The sequence below is a fragment of the Centruroides sculpturatus genome, unplaced genomic scaffold (genome assembly GCF_000671375.1).
Source record: "Centruroides sculpturatus isolate CEXI.00-Female unplaced genomic scaffold, Cexi_2.0 scaffold569, whole genome shotgun sequence".
Taxonomy (NCBI): Eukaryota; Metazoa; Arthropoda; class Arachnida; order Scorpiones; family Buthidae; genus Centruroides; species Centruroides sculpturatus.
Genome location: NW_019384810.1, coordinates 300443 through 317226, shown reverse-complemented (window position 1 = coordinate 317226; position 16784 = coordinate 300443). Strand labels below are relative to the sequence as shown.

The 16784-nt window shown below is 31.9% G+C and overlaps 1 protein-coding gene across 1 annotated transcript in view; it reads left to right on the top strand.

Annotated features, from left to right (window-relative positions):
* The window catches only part of LOC111629776 (multidrug resistance-associated protein 4-like), a 105980-nt gene that overhangs the window by 72180 nt on the left and 17016 nt on the right, over positions 1-16784 (top strand). The window contains exons 15-20 of the mRNA XM_023373689.1: positions 3497-3613; positions 4851-5026; positions 5852-6132; positions 8460-8586; positions 15353-15606; positions 15655-15879. Of these exons, the coding sequence (XP_023229457.1) occupies positions 3497-3613; positions 4851-5026; positions 5852-6132; positions 8460-8586; positions 15353-15606; positions 15655-15879 (1180 nt within the window). The remainder of the gene's footprint in view (positions 1-3496; positions 3614-4850; positions 5027-5851; positions 6133-8459; positions 8587-15352; positions 15607-15654; positions 15880-16784) is intronic.

The following is a 16784-nucleotide window of genomic DNA, read 5'->3' as shown; positions in this document are numbered from 1 at the left end:
TAGTCTTTGTAGTATATTATTTATTATTAGGTATCGTTTACAATTTATTTTTTATTCTTATTAATTGATATATTATCAGTTTATTGATATTTTTGAATTTTTGAACTTATTGTTCCATTAATGATGTACTCCATTTTCGTATGTTCTAGCCTGATGATGATCCGTTAAGTGGATCGAAAACGTTCGTTTTTAATAAAACTCCTTCAGCAAACAATAAGGTGTTGGTTACGTTATTTGTTTACTTTTGCTGGGTACGATTGTATTCAGTACTTAGTATATTTGTTAATAAAAAGTTGATTTGATATATATTTTATACAATTCCCGAACTTAAAAGAGGAAGAGCTCTTGCCAGTTCTGAAGCAAAACAGCGAAAACAAAAAGAACAGCGAAAAAACGAAACAGTCAAAGAGCGTGAGGCACGTTTACGTTCCCAACAAACGAGAATGAGCACCGTGAGAAGTAGAGAAACCGAAGAACAACGAAATGAACAAATTGAAGAATCAAGAATTGCGACACAATCTTATAATAAAAGACTGCGAACGCAAGCCATCCATGCAAATATCACCCTTCGAGAAGCGCGGACAAGGACAAGTAAACAGTACAACCTAACAAATGGAGCATTCCACTACGACCTGACGAAAGAATATAGAAAACACAAACACGTCGTAATCGGAAAAATGGATAACATCTGCAGTTTTGCAACGCGAAAAAATTTAGTGAAGAAACACCAGAATTCTGTTGCATGAATGGAAAAATTCCATTACCACTACTGGAAGCACCTCCGCAGGAATTTCTACATTACACAACCGGGGAAACTCCCGAATCGAAACACTTTCTTCAAAATATAAAAGCTTACAACGCCTGCTTCCAAATGACTTCTTTCGGTGACACTTCGATCAACACTAACAGAGATGAAATCGATTATGTTTTTTCCATCAAGGACAAATCTATCACAAAATGGGATCACTACTATCACTACTCAACGAAGACCATAAATTTCTGCAAGTATATTTCACCGGAAATGAAGAAAGAGGAATTGATCAACGATGCACAAATATCAGTGGATTCAGACGAGAAATAATCCAAGATGTACAGAGGATCCCAATAAACTGATTCACATATTCAAAACAGCACTAGACCGAATGATTTATTATGAATATAAAGTTATAATTTGAGCCGACAAAAGACCACCTGGAGAACACGAACGTCGATTTAATGCACCTCAGATAGGCGAAGTCGCTATCGTAATTGTGGACAATGAAAACACAAGCCGTGACATAATTGTACAACGAAGAAGAGAGGGACTACAACGCATTGCAGAGACATACCGTTCATATAATGCCTTCCAAAAGACTGCAATTTCCAATCAAATTAGCCTATAGTTTTACAATTAAGAAAGCACAAGGACACACTTTAAAATATTGCGGCATCAACCTCAAAGACTCCTGCTTCTCTCACGGTCAACTATACGAGAGCTTGCTCTCGAGTAGGAAATTCGAAAAATTTGTACATATACTGTATACCCCGGATTACAAAATGAAAAATGTTGTTTGTAAACAATTATTGTAAATAGTTAGAATATGTTTTCAATAAAATTTTTTTACCTCTAACATTTTAAAGTTTATCCTTTTATTCCAACTACCACACAATCTCATATAACTCCGTGAGCGAAGCCGGGTATCCCAGCTAGTAATTAATAATATAAAAACTTTTTATGGCAAAACTTCATTACAGATGGCACTACACACAAATTTATCTGTACTAATATATAAAGCGAGAATGACTGCTTGATTGTTCGTTTGTTAGTCATAAGCTTGGAATCTATAGGACCTATTTTTTATAGTTTTTTCTCTATTGGAAAGCTTACGTTATCCAATAAACAGATTTCTATATTAATTAAGAAAAGAAAATACACGAAAACATTCTCTTTTACCGCGGCTTGTCTGTCATCCTAGTTTGTCTATCCCTTTCGACACAAGCTGTGTTTTTGTGTATCTTATATTTTCGGTTTCGGTTTTCATTCGTGCAGTTTGGGTACTTTTGTATATGCTTTGTTTATATTGCTTGGTCGTTTGTTTCTTATGATAATAGTGTCATGTTATCTGGAACTTATAACTATAAGGAGAGAGGAAATTCCTATTTGTACTTCATCTCTTCAAATACGGCTCGAGATGTTTCAAATGTACAGTATGTTCCAAATACGAGTATATATCCACACTCAACTCGTTTTCTATATACATTCTATTTACAAAAATACAGTTTATCATTACACTATTCTGTAACGATTTATACACTAACAATCAAGGGTAAGTTGGAATAATTGAGACCCATAATGTCTGTGTTCCTCCTTTCACTAATTTACTGGTTCATTCATACATATATAACTCTCTTTAATCCGAAAAAATTATAAGAATTTCGGTAGATTATCTTACTGCCTGTAGGTCAGGAACATTTTTTATTGAAGATACAGGTTACGTAGGCATTTCGCGCTTTATTATCTTTATGCCCCTCTTCAGTGCTATACAAAAAAAGGTTTTCCACGATTTTTTCTTACAAATCCTTCTGCCACACTAATATGACACTTCTGGATTTTTTTACATTATTCACCAATCCTTTAAAATGGACGTATATCATATTACATTAAAATTCTAAACAATCACTAAACACTCCCAAAAATACATTTTTAATATCATCAGCAGTAGGGTAACGACATTAATACTTTTTCTCAACTCACAGTACATCGTACTTTACATTATTGTGTATGACCCTTACATTATAGGGAAAGTTTACCATCCTTACAATGGCCAAACTGTATATAGATTTAGTTTATCAAACAACAAGATTACTTTGTTCTTCTCTCGAATTAATATTTTGCAAGGAGGAAATTTACTTTCCTTATATGAAACAAAACTTTTGTGTATAGGCCTAGAGCATTTTTATGCGTTCACTGTTTTACTATTAATCATACCATTATTTCAAAATAAGAATTAGTCTTATATTGTCAGATATCTACCGACATAAATTGAGTTATTACGATTACTTTTTAGGTGTACGCATATGCGTGTGAGCATGGTTGATGATAATTGCCTAAAAGCAAGTTGCAATTGTCATGAAATACATCCGTGTCAAGAGACCGTTGAATGACATACTTTCCAATGTACTGTACGTGAGCCACCTTAAAACTTGAGCACCACTCTTCCTGTTGAATTTATCTTTCCTACAAACGCCCAATCTCTTGATTAATTTTTTCATAGGTACAGTACCTACCTATAGGGAACTTGGACTACCATAAAACTCGGAATCTTAACTTCTCACCAGTTTCATCCTGTATTTGAAAGCTACCAAACCTTTGGAGCAACGTAAAAAAATTTTGCATAGTTATTGTCTATTTTCTTCCAAAACGAGAATTGCTACTTCAAAACTTGAATCATAACTGATTTTCCTAACATTTAAGTGATTTGCACTAAATTTTGCATAGAAGTATTAAAAATCTCAGCATGCTGATAGCACTTCTCAGCACTTCTGTTCAAAATCTGAAGCAACTTCTCGTTACTACCAGAAAACTGCACGAGGTGCTGAATATGCCAGCAAACAAGATGGTATGATGAGATTTGTAAGAGCTGAGTTTTGCGTTGGCAATTTTGTATTTAATTTATATGTTTATAAACGTATCTTGAATAAATTATAATTAGTACAGTACATTAATAAAATATTTTAATATTGCACTATATTTACATATGTCATCACACAATTTCTTTACTTGTTAAATTGTAATCTCAGAGTTGACTTCGTTATTTTTAACGCCTGCAGAAATTAAAAGATCTCCATCTCAATGTTTTTCGAAATATTCATATTTTATTTAGTTGTTCTCATTAAATAAATTCAAAAATAACTTTAATGTAGCTTGGAAATCCACACCATGTGCCATCTTTTTGTTTTCTTTTAGGATATTTTGGCAGCTGGCGTCTGTTCTCTCTCGAGAACGTCAGAAATTGAGTCACACTCTGCAGCATCTCACTGAATTGATGCTAAAAATTTGAATATGCCCGTAGTTACTCTCTGTCATCATATAGCAAACCTACCATACCTTACGAGAAAAAGTCAACCCCATCTATGGTTTTTCGAACCGCGCTGGGCATTCCGTTCTAATTTATTATATATGTTATTTTTAAAATGAAATCGTTTAATTAACAACCTGGAAATTTATGCAACTCGTTGCTAGATTTATGTTTATTTTAATACAGTTCGATCCAAAACTGCAAAAATATTTAACTTGTTATAATTTATTTGCAGTTTCAACAATTGACATTAGATCTGTGTGAAATTTCAGAGGAAAGTGTTATCTTTCAACGATACAATGTCATTCCTTGTAATTTTATATAATTACCTTTTGTGTTTCAGATCAAATTACATTAAAATAAACATATATTAAGCATTTTTGTCAATTTCAAATATTTTATATTGCATTGTACCTAGGCCTATAGTATTTTATGCGTTCATTGTTGACAAAATACTGAAATTGTGGATATAATCATTCTTGAGCTATAGATAATTTCAGTTTTTAGAAAAACACTGGCATTTGTGAGGTAACTCAAAAAATGCATACATAACACGGATTGACAAAGGGGTTAACAACAGGAAGCTATTTACAAAGAAATAAAAAAGGGTATTTATTTATCAGATATTGGCACCCAGCTTTATTACTTACAGAGGTATGCTTTACAAAATGTTGAATAAAAAATTATACTTTAAATATGTTTTACTTCTTAAATTTGTAATAAAATATTTTGTAACGAATTGAAGCATAATCAAATGAATGCTCATATAATGTTTGAAATTTTTTGCTGTAGGAAGATGAAGGTAAAAAAATACCACAAGATGATGAAGGAGTTGGAAAAGTAGGACTTTCAGTTTATAGAGAATATTTCAATGCTGGGAAGGGATTCTTCTTTAAGTCTGTTCTATTAGTTATACTAATTGTATCACAAGCTAATATAAATGCAAGTGACTTTTGGCTAGTTAAATGGTATGTTATTTTTATTAGTAATGTAAGAATTAATATTAATATGTAAATATGTGTTTTTTATATAAATTGTTTAATGAAAAACAAATGACATTATTTACATCATACATAATTGATGCACAATTTTTACAAATAGCAATGGATGTATTTAATTCTTCCATCTTTAAATGTTTTCATGTACAATATTTATACTCTGGTATTCTGAATAAAATTATGAAGAAAAATAATACAAATTATTTTGAAAGAATTCAATAGAATTTATTTCATGTATAAATTTTAAATAGATAAATTTACTGTGCAATTTAAATTCAAAATTTAAAGTCAGTAAAAAAAATTTCGTGGTTTACTTAAGAACTTTACCGAACACCTCCTATTTTTATAATCAAAAAGTTTTCTGAAAAAGTCAATAATAATCGCATGTTGATTATAATGCTTCATGAAGGTATTGGGTGGGCTGTAAGAATAGTACAGAAAGATACTTGATTTACATAATATCTTGTTTTATTCTGACCTTTGTAGCAACAGATTTTAACATGTGTTCATAGAAAAGTCACAAAATGTCAGTATGTACAATGTCGCCCAATAATTCCAGATAAATTTAAACGGCAGCAGTGTCAGTCACAGTATAAAGGATATCAATGATGTTCACACTTATATGTCCAATGATAAGTTATAAAAATGTGGTTTAAATTTGCATTGAATGTATTTTATTTAACCATATGTATTACTGTTATATAATAAATTCAAGTAGTTTTTATGTATTTCTGTTCATTATAAAAATATTGTAAATTCCAAACGTTTAATTCTTATTTCATGTATAATTTTCAGGTTGTATAAGAAAAGAATCTATGGACAAAGTACAGTGAAACTGGAAAATATTACGTTTAACGAAACAATTTTTAACAATACTGGAGAAGAAAACTTTTATTATAGTGAAGCATACAACGTATATGTTTACTTTGGAATGATATGTGCAGGATTTCTCACGATGATACTGTCTGCAATATTAATGTATGAAATGTTTATAGCTGCGTCTATAGAGCTGCACAATAATATGTTTCAATGTATCATTCGAACGCCAATATCATTTTTGGATAACATTCCCGTTGGTATGTATAATATATTTATTTAATTCATTCTTAATTTAAAGATTTAATAATGATAATCGAGAAGAAACGTTTTCGATATTAAGCTAAAATTAGATAATTAGACATTTCTAACATATTTCCATTTTACGTACAATATTTTCATAGTAAACTAGCTTATCCGTCGCGCATTGCTGCGATCTCAGAAAAAAGGAAATTCAAGCAAACTCGTTGTGATAAAATTCAATTTACATTTTATTTTTTTTTTAACTTATTATTATTATTCATTTTTATCGGGAAAACATTTCAAAGTGTCGTTTCAATTCTATTTATTTATTGGAGTGTTTGTGGATACACGATATTTTTTGTTTTTCCGTCTGGTGCGTACACGAATAAATCGGAAGATTTTTCCACGCGTGAGCCGGCCACATACTGTTGTCCATGCGAGAAGCACGAATTCTCCAAATTTAGCCCACACACTCGCAGCGATTGTCAGAAGTGCGATATTCCCCATTTTTATATATATATTTTTTAATCCTTTATAATTTTAATTATTTAATTGCTCCTTCCTCTCTTCCTTGGCATGTTGTGAAATTTCTGATAGTTGGATAATAAACCGTTTTATTGTAATTTGTCTTTTTAAATTATTTTGAGTCGATATTAAAATTTGAAAAAGGGGGATACCTAGATCGGTAAAATACGCGAATTTCTTCCTACAACTTCGGTTGTTGTTCGGGGTACAGTTAAGGTTTTAACGAAGTTCGAGCGAATACATAATTAGCAAAAAAAAGTTGAAATAAAGTGATTAAACAAAAATTATTACAAATATCGTAAATAACAGTTCACAAATGCATATATAGAGATATTTTTTGAAGGGGGGAAATGGTCTTCACAATTTGAAATCGATCGAACACACTGTGCTCGAATGCTCGTGTAAACGCGCGCCATCTATCGTAGGATAAATGTACTATGCCAAAAACCTTCGCGGGAGTGTATTAAACAACTTCCCAAAGTTTCACGGCAATCGAATAAACGGTGTGGTAATGCATGAAGAACAGACAGACACACACACACACATACATTCATTTTTATATATATAGATAATATTATTACATCATATAACACACATGGGCAAATGCGGCTCCGAGTGACGCATGCGGCTCTTTTTGAGTTACATGCGGCTTTTGCTGAAAGTGTTTATTTCTGCTTTTTATTATTATTTTTACAATTTTATTTTCACAATTTTGTGAAAATATGTTATTAAAAAATTCAATATTTATTTTATGTTATATTTATATTATATAATAAAATCGCAGTACAGAACTGCGGTACAGAATAAAGTACAGAACTGCGGCTCCCATCATTTTGCAAAACCTACATTTCGGCTTCCATTGAACTCTTGCTTGCCCACCCCTCATAAAAATAGCCGAAAACAGAATTTTACAGTTTACGTTTTAGAATTAGATATGAAGTTTGATAGTTCATTTTGCTAGTAATTATATTATAGAAAATCTATAATACAATTAATAGCAAATTAATCACAAAGTATTAATCATGAATAATAATGTAATGAATAAATATGGGAAAAAGTTGAATAATAAAATTAAATTTAGAAACGCGTTCATTCTTAACAAGAAAAACTTTGAATAATCTATTATTGATAAACTGAACGTCGTAATCTAAAGTAAAACATTAACCTTTTAACAACTCTTTTTAGATTTGAGAACGACCAGAAATTTTATGACACAGTACCATTTAAGTGTACAATAACCTAAAAAATTTCCGTATATCAGATTAAAATGTTTTCATTTTCGTTATGTCAAATCACCAGGAAGAACAGACTTTCATTGCAGAGCCGATCTGTTATTTGATGCTACGCCTCTGCAAAAACATGGAAAACAGTCTAAAAAGTTTACAGGCGAACAATTGAAAAAATACTTACTTTCGTTTAGAAACATGGTTGACGAGTTTACACATTAAAAAATTTCCGTAATTTGACATTACAAAAATGAAGACATTTTATTCTTAAATACGGAACTTTTAATTTGTAAATTTGTCAGCCATTTTTTATGTTAAATAAGCTGCTTGTCAGTTTCTTAAGTCTGCTAGTTTCGTTATATGTAAACGGAACTTCAATTTAATTAATTTTATCGTTGAGTACAATGAATCAACTGCATACGTTGATTCAAAAATTGACAGTAAACGATATGTGGCATTTTTTAAATTGTTGTACTAAATTATTGATACATATTTCCAAAATTTATTGATTGATTTTGCCGATTTATGTAACATTTAGAGACTTTGATCTTCTTGCACTTCAATTAATTCTAATTCTGATGATACCGTTTCAGGAAGTAAGCATTTTAATAATGTAAAACCATTGTTAATCATAGCTATTTTAAATGGATTTACTAAAAACGCAATTGATGGTTTTAATGCTACTAAATCTGCAAATTGTTCTTCAAAACCGTTCAACAGGTTTTTTTTTTAAATTTTGTTTCGGAGTAAATGATGGTTGCAAGAGGAATATCAGAATCTGAAACAGCTTTTTTTAAGCGAGGAAAGTAATTGAATGTCTTATCTATTATATCCTTTTGGAAAAGTTGTATTTTTCTTTTAAAAACTGAAAAATGCTTTGACTTAATTCTGAAATATTATTGTCCTTATTTTTCAGTGATAAATTCAAATTTTTAAATGTTCCATTGTATCGGTGTAGAACATTAAGTCATTGATCTATTCTTTATCTTTTAATTGCGGATATGATTGCTTTTCTTTATCTAGAAAGTCAATACGAGCGTCAGTACAGTAGAGCGTCGGTTATCCGAAAGAATTCCAGTCGGCAAATTTAAATTTTTGCTAGTGCTGTGGCGCTGCAATATTTGGCTATATCTTGGGATACTCCAATATTTTTTATGTTTGTGTATGTGTTTTAGCTGGCAGCACTGTCATATTTGTGTGGCGTTTTTCTGAGGACTGTGTTATGCTGAATCGAATGTTTTTCATACTAGATCAACTTCTAAAGTATAATTTTTTTAGTTTTTATATTTTTCAATATATTTATTTCGTTTGTAAAAAAATAAAGAAATAATTTTTAACGATACAATAGCCACGATTATTATTTTAAAAAGTTTAAGTTAGGCTTAACATCGACGAAAATTCAACACGAAGCGACACGCAACAGAGAAAAATTTCAACATGGGATAGGTTAATATATTTTTTCGTACATAATCGATTATCAGAAAAATAAGTTATCCGAACAATGCCAGTCCCCAATTGATTCGGATAAACGACGCTCTACTGTAGTAGGTTCCAGCAATACTACAAACCTGTTCAATACATCGTACAGTACGTTGGTAACTACCTCACTATTTAGTACAATAATAAATCATTTATTTCTTTATTTAAATTGAGTTCTGCAATAAAATTTCGAAACTGACGGTAGTTTTTTGCATTGGCTCGAATAAACTTTTCGATTTTAATGAGCATGTAAACATGTGTATAAAATTACAGTGTTTGGAAATTATAAACTCCAGTGTAAAGAAAAAATGTAGTGTGTGCTAGAATAAAATTTTAAGAACATTAGGTGCTGCTTGGATGCGTTAACTCTGAATTTTGAAAAGACGTGAACTGACTGTGGCTCCGGTGTATTTACAAGATACAAAAGTTTTTAAAAATAACAAATATTTTTTTATTTATTTGCTGATCCACAATTAAGTTCTTGAAGAGTCATATTCTGCTCACGAGCCACAGTTTTGCTCACAGTCACAGTCATCGTTGTATTATACAACATTGCGGAATTAAACAAACCACATTTTGTGTCAATAACATTACTGTTATAAATCCTTGTTGCATTATTTCTTCTTATTTAATCCAATCTCATTAAGCCTAAAGGATAGTTTATATAAAGCGTATAATTTTATGATGTAAAGATAAACTTCTTGTATTTAAATATGCTGTATCGATAAATATGTACAAGTACAAAGTTTCTGGTATGAAAAAGTCAACCTGTAAAACATTAACCATACAGATATGCTGCGTTGTATTCCTATAAATAATAATGATACTGGAATAAATATGTTTTACATAAGCGGTTATTCTAATTAATATTTTACATTTTGATATTTTGTAGGAAAAATCTTAAATCGGTTTTCCAAAGATGTAAACAACATGGATGATACCTTACCTAACTGGTTCTGCAATGTGATAAAAGTAAGTTTAGATTAATTGTGTAAATAAATATAAAAAAGGTATATAAGTGTTCAAAATAAATATATAAGAGGGATCTACAGCTACTAAGGTATATATTTGTAAATTAACAGACCAGCTGTTTTATTTGTAGAAATGAAACAGACAACAGGTAAAAGAAACAATGAATGCTACTTTTCAACGTACTCACTGCCAGTGTTTATATAGTTATCGCGGAAATAAATAGACTTGTGTGTATGCTATTGAAGAAAACAGTGCTCCAAATTTCTAATTATTGCCTTTCTTCTTGAACTTTGTCATTTTAATCAAGTCTTTCACACAATAAACACAACAAATTATTTTCAACTCCCAAACAAATGCGAATGAAAAACATTGCGATCAGACTGTGGACTAGAGAGAAAGAGGAAAAACTCCTCTTTGTGTTTTTCAAATTTGGCTGCAGCCTAGTTTTTAGTGTGCAGGGTCTTGCATTACCATGCAAAAATTTAACTTTTTGTGTTTAGTTGCCTACTTGTTAATTTCAGACAGATTTCAGTGAGCCCTTCATTACTTGTATGAAAAACTTGGATAGCCACTAACACTTTTAATCTCAACTATGTTAGATTACTGTAGAACTAACACTTCTCTGACACTTCCTTCACACGTATTAATTAAGCCGAGCCGGAGTATCAGCCTAAACCTTCTGGGAGACCAGGAAATGAAACTGAAGAAGTTCAGGAATTTTTCAAAATACGTTCAATCTATACTAATATTATAAATAGGTGATGTTTGTAAGTATGTACAGTACGTGTATGTAAGTTTGTTTGCAGCAGGTAATCTCCGAAACTACTCATCCGATTTCAAAAATTCTTTCACCAATATTTAGAATGGAACCTCAGGGTGTACATAGGCTGTATATTATTCCGTTAAACATTCATATAAATTAAAAGATATAATCTAGGTTAAGGCTTTTATGTCCAACAGATGGCGCTACGAGTACGACGCTCTAAGTTTGCTTTTCTGTGAGGCATTATGCTTTTCTGTGAAAATGAACTAAAGCAGATCATCTTCTATCTATCTATATAAATAAAAATGTAATTTTTTATTATTATTTGAAGACAAGTTCGCCCAAATAGGGATCACTATTTCTTGCTTTTGCGTTGTAGACAATACATTTCCGGTGACCGACCTTCCTTTCTAGGCTACTAGTCTCCAAAAGTTTAAAAAGTCCTTTTAAAAACACAAAATATTTCCAATTAAAAACACAAAAATTTTCTAAAATCGGAACTAGTGTTATACGAACGTCTTCCTTGTTACCATCTGTACCTTCTTGGGGGTGTACCTTCTTGGCGGCTAGTAGCCTAGAAAGGAAGGTCGGTCGCCGGAAATGTATTGTCTACAACGCAAAAGCAAGAAATAGTGATCCCTATTTGGGCGAACTTGTCTTCAAATAATAATAATAAAAAATTAAAAGAACCATCGGACGAAAAATTACGAATTAAAAATGTAATGTTCGTTTGTTCCTACTGATTCCTTTGAAATTTTGACACAACGCTGCATTCGAATATGCACGTGTTTTTATATAATATACGTGTCGAAATTCCTCTCACTGAAGGGAGATGGTTAGGATTAAGGCTTACCGTAAAGAACTCTGCTTCTATTTATACTATTTTAGATGCGGTTTTTTGCGTTTTTCATTGCGTCCTAATAGGGTACGTCAACAGAATGTACACTAAGAAGAAATTTTTCAAAAAATTCCCCCCCCCACGGGGAAGTGTTATAAATTTATAATAGATACATTTTGAGCCACAACAACGCGTGGCGGGGTCTGCTAGTTAATTATTATAGTTAGTGTGAATAGGTTGGAAATACAGTCAACAAAATATATATTGACTTTTGGGTTCGTAAATATTAAAACATTTCTTATCACCACAAAAATCAATAACTTAAACAGTAATCCTAATGCTAACTGTAACTATTGATACATATAACTTTGTTTTCTTAGCACAATGTTGCTATTGAGAACATATCACACAGGAACACTTTCAGAGGAAAAATGTTGTTATATTGGTGTGGACGGATATGCATTTCGGGCTTAATGCCCCTCTTTAGTCCTATTATTACATATTTATCAGTAAATTGATTACAGGTTTACAAATTTACAGAATGCATTGAAAAAATTAGGATACCCGTACAATGATTTATATAATAAAACTTAATAATTAAAACTTAACTGAGATAGTGACGGTTGAACCAACATGACTCGTAAGATCCACACATAGTTTTAAAAAAGGGGGAAAAAAGGATCTAATAGTTCTTTTGGCTCCACACGTATACACATGAGGATAGTATAACATGTACTAAATAAAATAAAAGGGGTAAACTTAAATCTAAATTTAAGTTTATATTAAGAGGTGGAGTTTTTAAAAATCGTAATGGAATACCGGTAGGATGTGACATAATTTTGATGAGATATGCAGAGAACATAGATAAGATAGTGGTCCTTGTAACATACACTGGAAGGTTGTTGTGACTAGCAAGTGGGGTATGATGGAGTCACACCAACCTTCCAGTGTGTGTTACAAGGATCACTCACTTCTTTGTAACCTCTCCTATCTTAACTATGTTCTTTGCACATCTCATCAAAATTATGTCACATGCTACCGACATTTCATTATGATTTTTAAAAATTCCATCTCTTAATATAAACTTAAATTTAGATTTAAATTTACCCCTTTTATTTTATTTAGCACATGTTATACTATCCTCATGTGTATACGTGTGGAGCCAAAAGAACTATTAGATCCTTTTTCCCCCTTTTTTAAAACTATGTGTGGATCTTACGAGTCATGTTGGTTCAACCGTCACTATCTCAGTTAAGTTTTAATTATTAAGTTTTATTATATAAATCATTGTACGCGTATCCTAATTTTTTCAATGCATTCTGTAAATTTGTAAATCTTGTAATCAATTTACTGATAAATATGTAATAATAGGACTAAAGAGGGGCATTAAGCCCGAAATGCATATCCGTCCACACCAATATAACAACATTTTTCCTCTGAAAGTGTTCCTGTGTGATATGTTCTCAATAGCAACATTGTGCTAAGAAAATACATATGATAGAGAACAAGCAACCAAGATTTAAGTATAACTTTAATTATTTTTTGACAACACAAATACAGTGTTATAATTAACGAGTCTTTTCGATAATTGAAAAATTTGCAACATCGTTCATTACATTACTAGTAGTAGGTATGATACTAAACACTGTACAATACTGTCTGCATTTTTGGTTTATTTCCTGTAATTTAGATATATATAGAGCTGACTACAGTAAAATACTATACTGAAGTTCACCTTTGTGTTTTCTTCGTTGTTGGAAAAATATTCATAAACTCAATTTTCTCCTTTTACTAGTAGTTTTTACAGAGTTTACTCTATATGTACGATTGAAAATTACTTTGAGATTAATGTAGTTGGAAGTATTACGAATATATTATGAAACAGATTTTATTTTTTTCAAGTTTTGATTCAGACTACGTACTTTCATAATAAATCGGCGCATATAACCAATAAAATAAAGGTAAAATACAGTGTCTTATAAGTCTGGAACGACGATAATTATGTAGCTCTTTGTTCATTCTTTTACAAGGAGTATAATAAAGACATTGGGATTGAAAAACTGAATAGATAACTTTTTCAAAATGCATTTATGACTTTTAGTCTCCTACTAAATAGGGACTGAATGTCCGAAATGCATTTCGATTTAACTAAAAGATATTACATGAAGTAAGAATTGTCTTCTGTGTTAACCGTTGTGACAAGTCTATAGAAAATCGGATAGACTAGCCAATTACCAAAATAATAAAGAATGGACCGATTGTCGTCTTTTGACTTTTCCGTTGTGACAAGTCTTTTAATCAGAGCCTTACTAGTCAATAGTGAAATTAATAGATACAACTAGAACAGAAGCAGTCAGTAATTTTTCACTGTATTGAATGTTTTAAAATGAATTTTAACAATATGACAGAAAATATGTTTGAGAATACCGCAAAATTAACTAAATGTTATGCAAAAAAGAACTGATATTTCAAATTTTTTATTGATTTAAATTATTTTTACAACGGGAAAAAACAAATGTGATTATACAGCATTATTTAATAAACAAGGTTTAACTTAACACACAAAAAATCTAAAGTTCTAATAAAGAAGATGACGATTTTACATAAAATAACTCTAAACAGATCTTCACTTTTTAGATGATTATACCTAAAACCATCCCGGATAACAGTATTTCAGTTGGGATGTCATCTGACAAAACCGAACAAGTGAATGAAAAAGCTCTCTTCTACTTCATTACCACAACAGCTACAAGCCTTATCTCTTGATATGTGTAGCCGGTAGCGCTTTAACAAAACCCGAAATTTATTAAGTCTCAGTTGCATAACGAGGCTTTTAGTAGAAAAATTGATTTCACATTTTAAGTAGTTTGCTGTACATCACCCCAGATGCATTTCAAACAAGTTCACTCGGTTGGCCAAGATGGAATCGAAGACGGTTGCAGAGCGTGCATACACGCGGACTGCCGAATCCCCAGGGTGCCGATAGCAGTCAATGTCAAATACCTCTTTTGTCGCATCACTAGTATATCTCAAAAGACGCGACAGGGCTGTTGTAGATTTTAAACGTTTCTCACCATAGCTGTAAAAATCTAAATATGTTAAACTTAATAGTCATTTCTTTTCTAACTAATTCGTTCTAGGACCAAGTATCCTTAGAAATTTCCAAAATTTACAACTTTTCGATCACTCTCATTGAACTGGAAAAATTTCTGTCTTTATTACATTAATAATACGAAGAAATCAGACTCCACCATACTCTGCTAGAGATGGTTCGGTTAAGCTTTTGTTTAAGTAAAATTTCGACTCTCATCAGGGTTTTGTTTATGTCCCCAATTCCCTAATCGCTTAATTATTTAACTACTTCTTAAGTAGAAGTAAGTCGAAACCATCCTCCAATTTCTCCAATTTAATAGCAATCGTTTCTGTATCTCTAGGGGCAGGGATGTTGATATTAATGGAACCATCTTTAATGCCACCATGTTTGAATTAGACAGGCGTGTATCTACACTCCCACATCCTGCCTTAAGGAAGGGATCTCTCCTCGTGTTACCTCTACAGGAAGCTTTTACAGATGGATCCAAGTCAACGGATGGCACGGCAAGTGCCTTTGTGATCTTTCAGGCTGGTGAAGATGTTTACAATGATTCCTTTGCTGTACACCCGGATGCTCTGTCTTCCAAGCAAAGATGTTTGCTGTTTTGATGGTAATCAACTGATGCAACTCTATGTTTATGAGTTTGTGAACAAACTCATAAACATAGAGTTTGTGAAGATGTTTGTGAAGATGTTTATGAGTTTGTGAACAAACTCATAAACATCTTCACAGACAGTGCTGCAGCTGTTGCTGCTTTGGGGAATAAGCATAATACTCACCCTGTTGCAAACGACATCTTTGCTGCAACTTCTACATCTTTTAACAAGTGTGCCATCAATTGGATTAAAGGACACAGCAGCATTCCAGGTAATGAACGGGCTGACTTTCTGGAGCGAAACGTAACGCCTCATCCTGATATTCCTCCTGCCTACAATCTCATTCCTAAGTCAAGACTTAAATACCTTATCTGGGACAATGCTTTGGAAACCTGGAAACTGGATTGGGACGAGATCCCACAACAACACATAACAAGGCGTTTCATCCCAAAGGTTCACAGCAAATGGCGTTCACAGCAAATGGATTCAACTCACACATGATTTAGCCAAATTTTTGATAGAACACGGGCGCTTTCGTGTTTACCTGAAAAGATTTCACCACTCTAATTCTGACTGCTGTCAGCTGTGTGGGGTGCGGGATGGTGTCATGCACTATTTATACAACTGTCCTATGCTTGATGACATCAGTGCATGCAGCATGCAAATATGAACAATATAGTCTGGCCAGTAAAGCCTGATTTCTTCTTACAAAACAATAGCAATTTTAACTTGTTAAAGGAATTTTTTTCATTCTACTCTATTAGATGTTGGATCCGTTGACCTGATTTCTTGTGATCTGATTCACTCTAGCTTTGACGCAAATGTATATACTGTAAGGTCTCTTTTTATGCGGATTATTTTTATGCGATTTTGAAGTTGTGCGGTTTGTATTTCATTCAAAAATTTCTTGGACAAACATACATATAGGCTTGTTTAGGAAGCCCGCGTATAGACAGTCTCCAAAAATCGTGGAACGGTCAAAGCTCACTCCATTTGTTCCACTGACATATAACATTTATGGATGTAAAAGACAGCTAGATCTACCTTAATCGCTTTAGTTCCTAACAATTTTTTATGTAAATGTAATTAAACATAAAAATTTCTTAAAACTGAAAAAAAACGAAAGAAATGCGTTAATTTTGAAGAAAAAGCTTCAAAGTTTAACTTCCTTTGTCT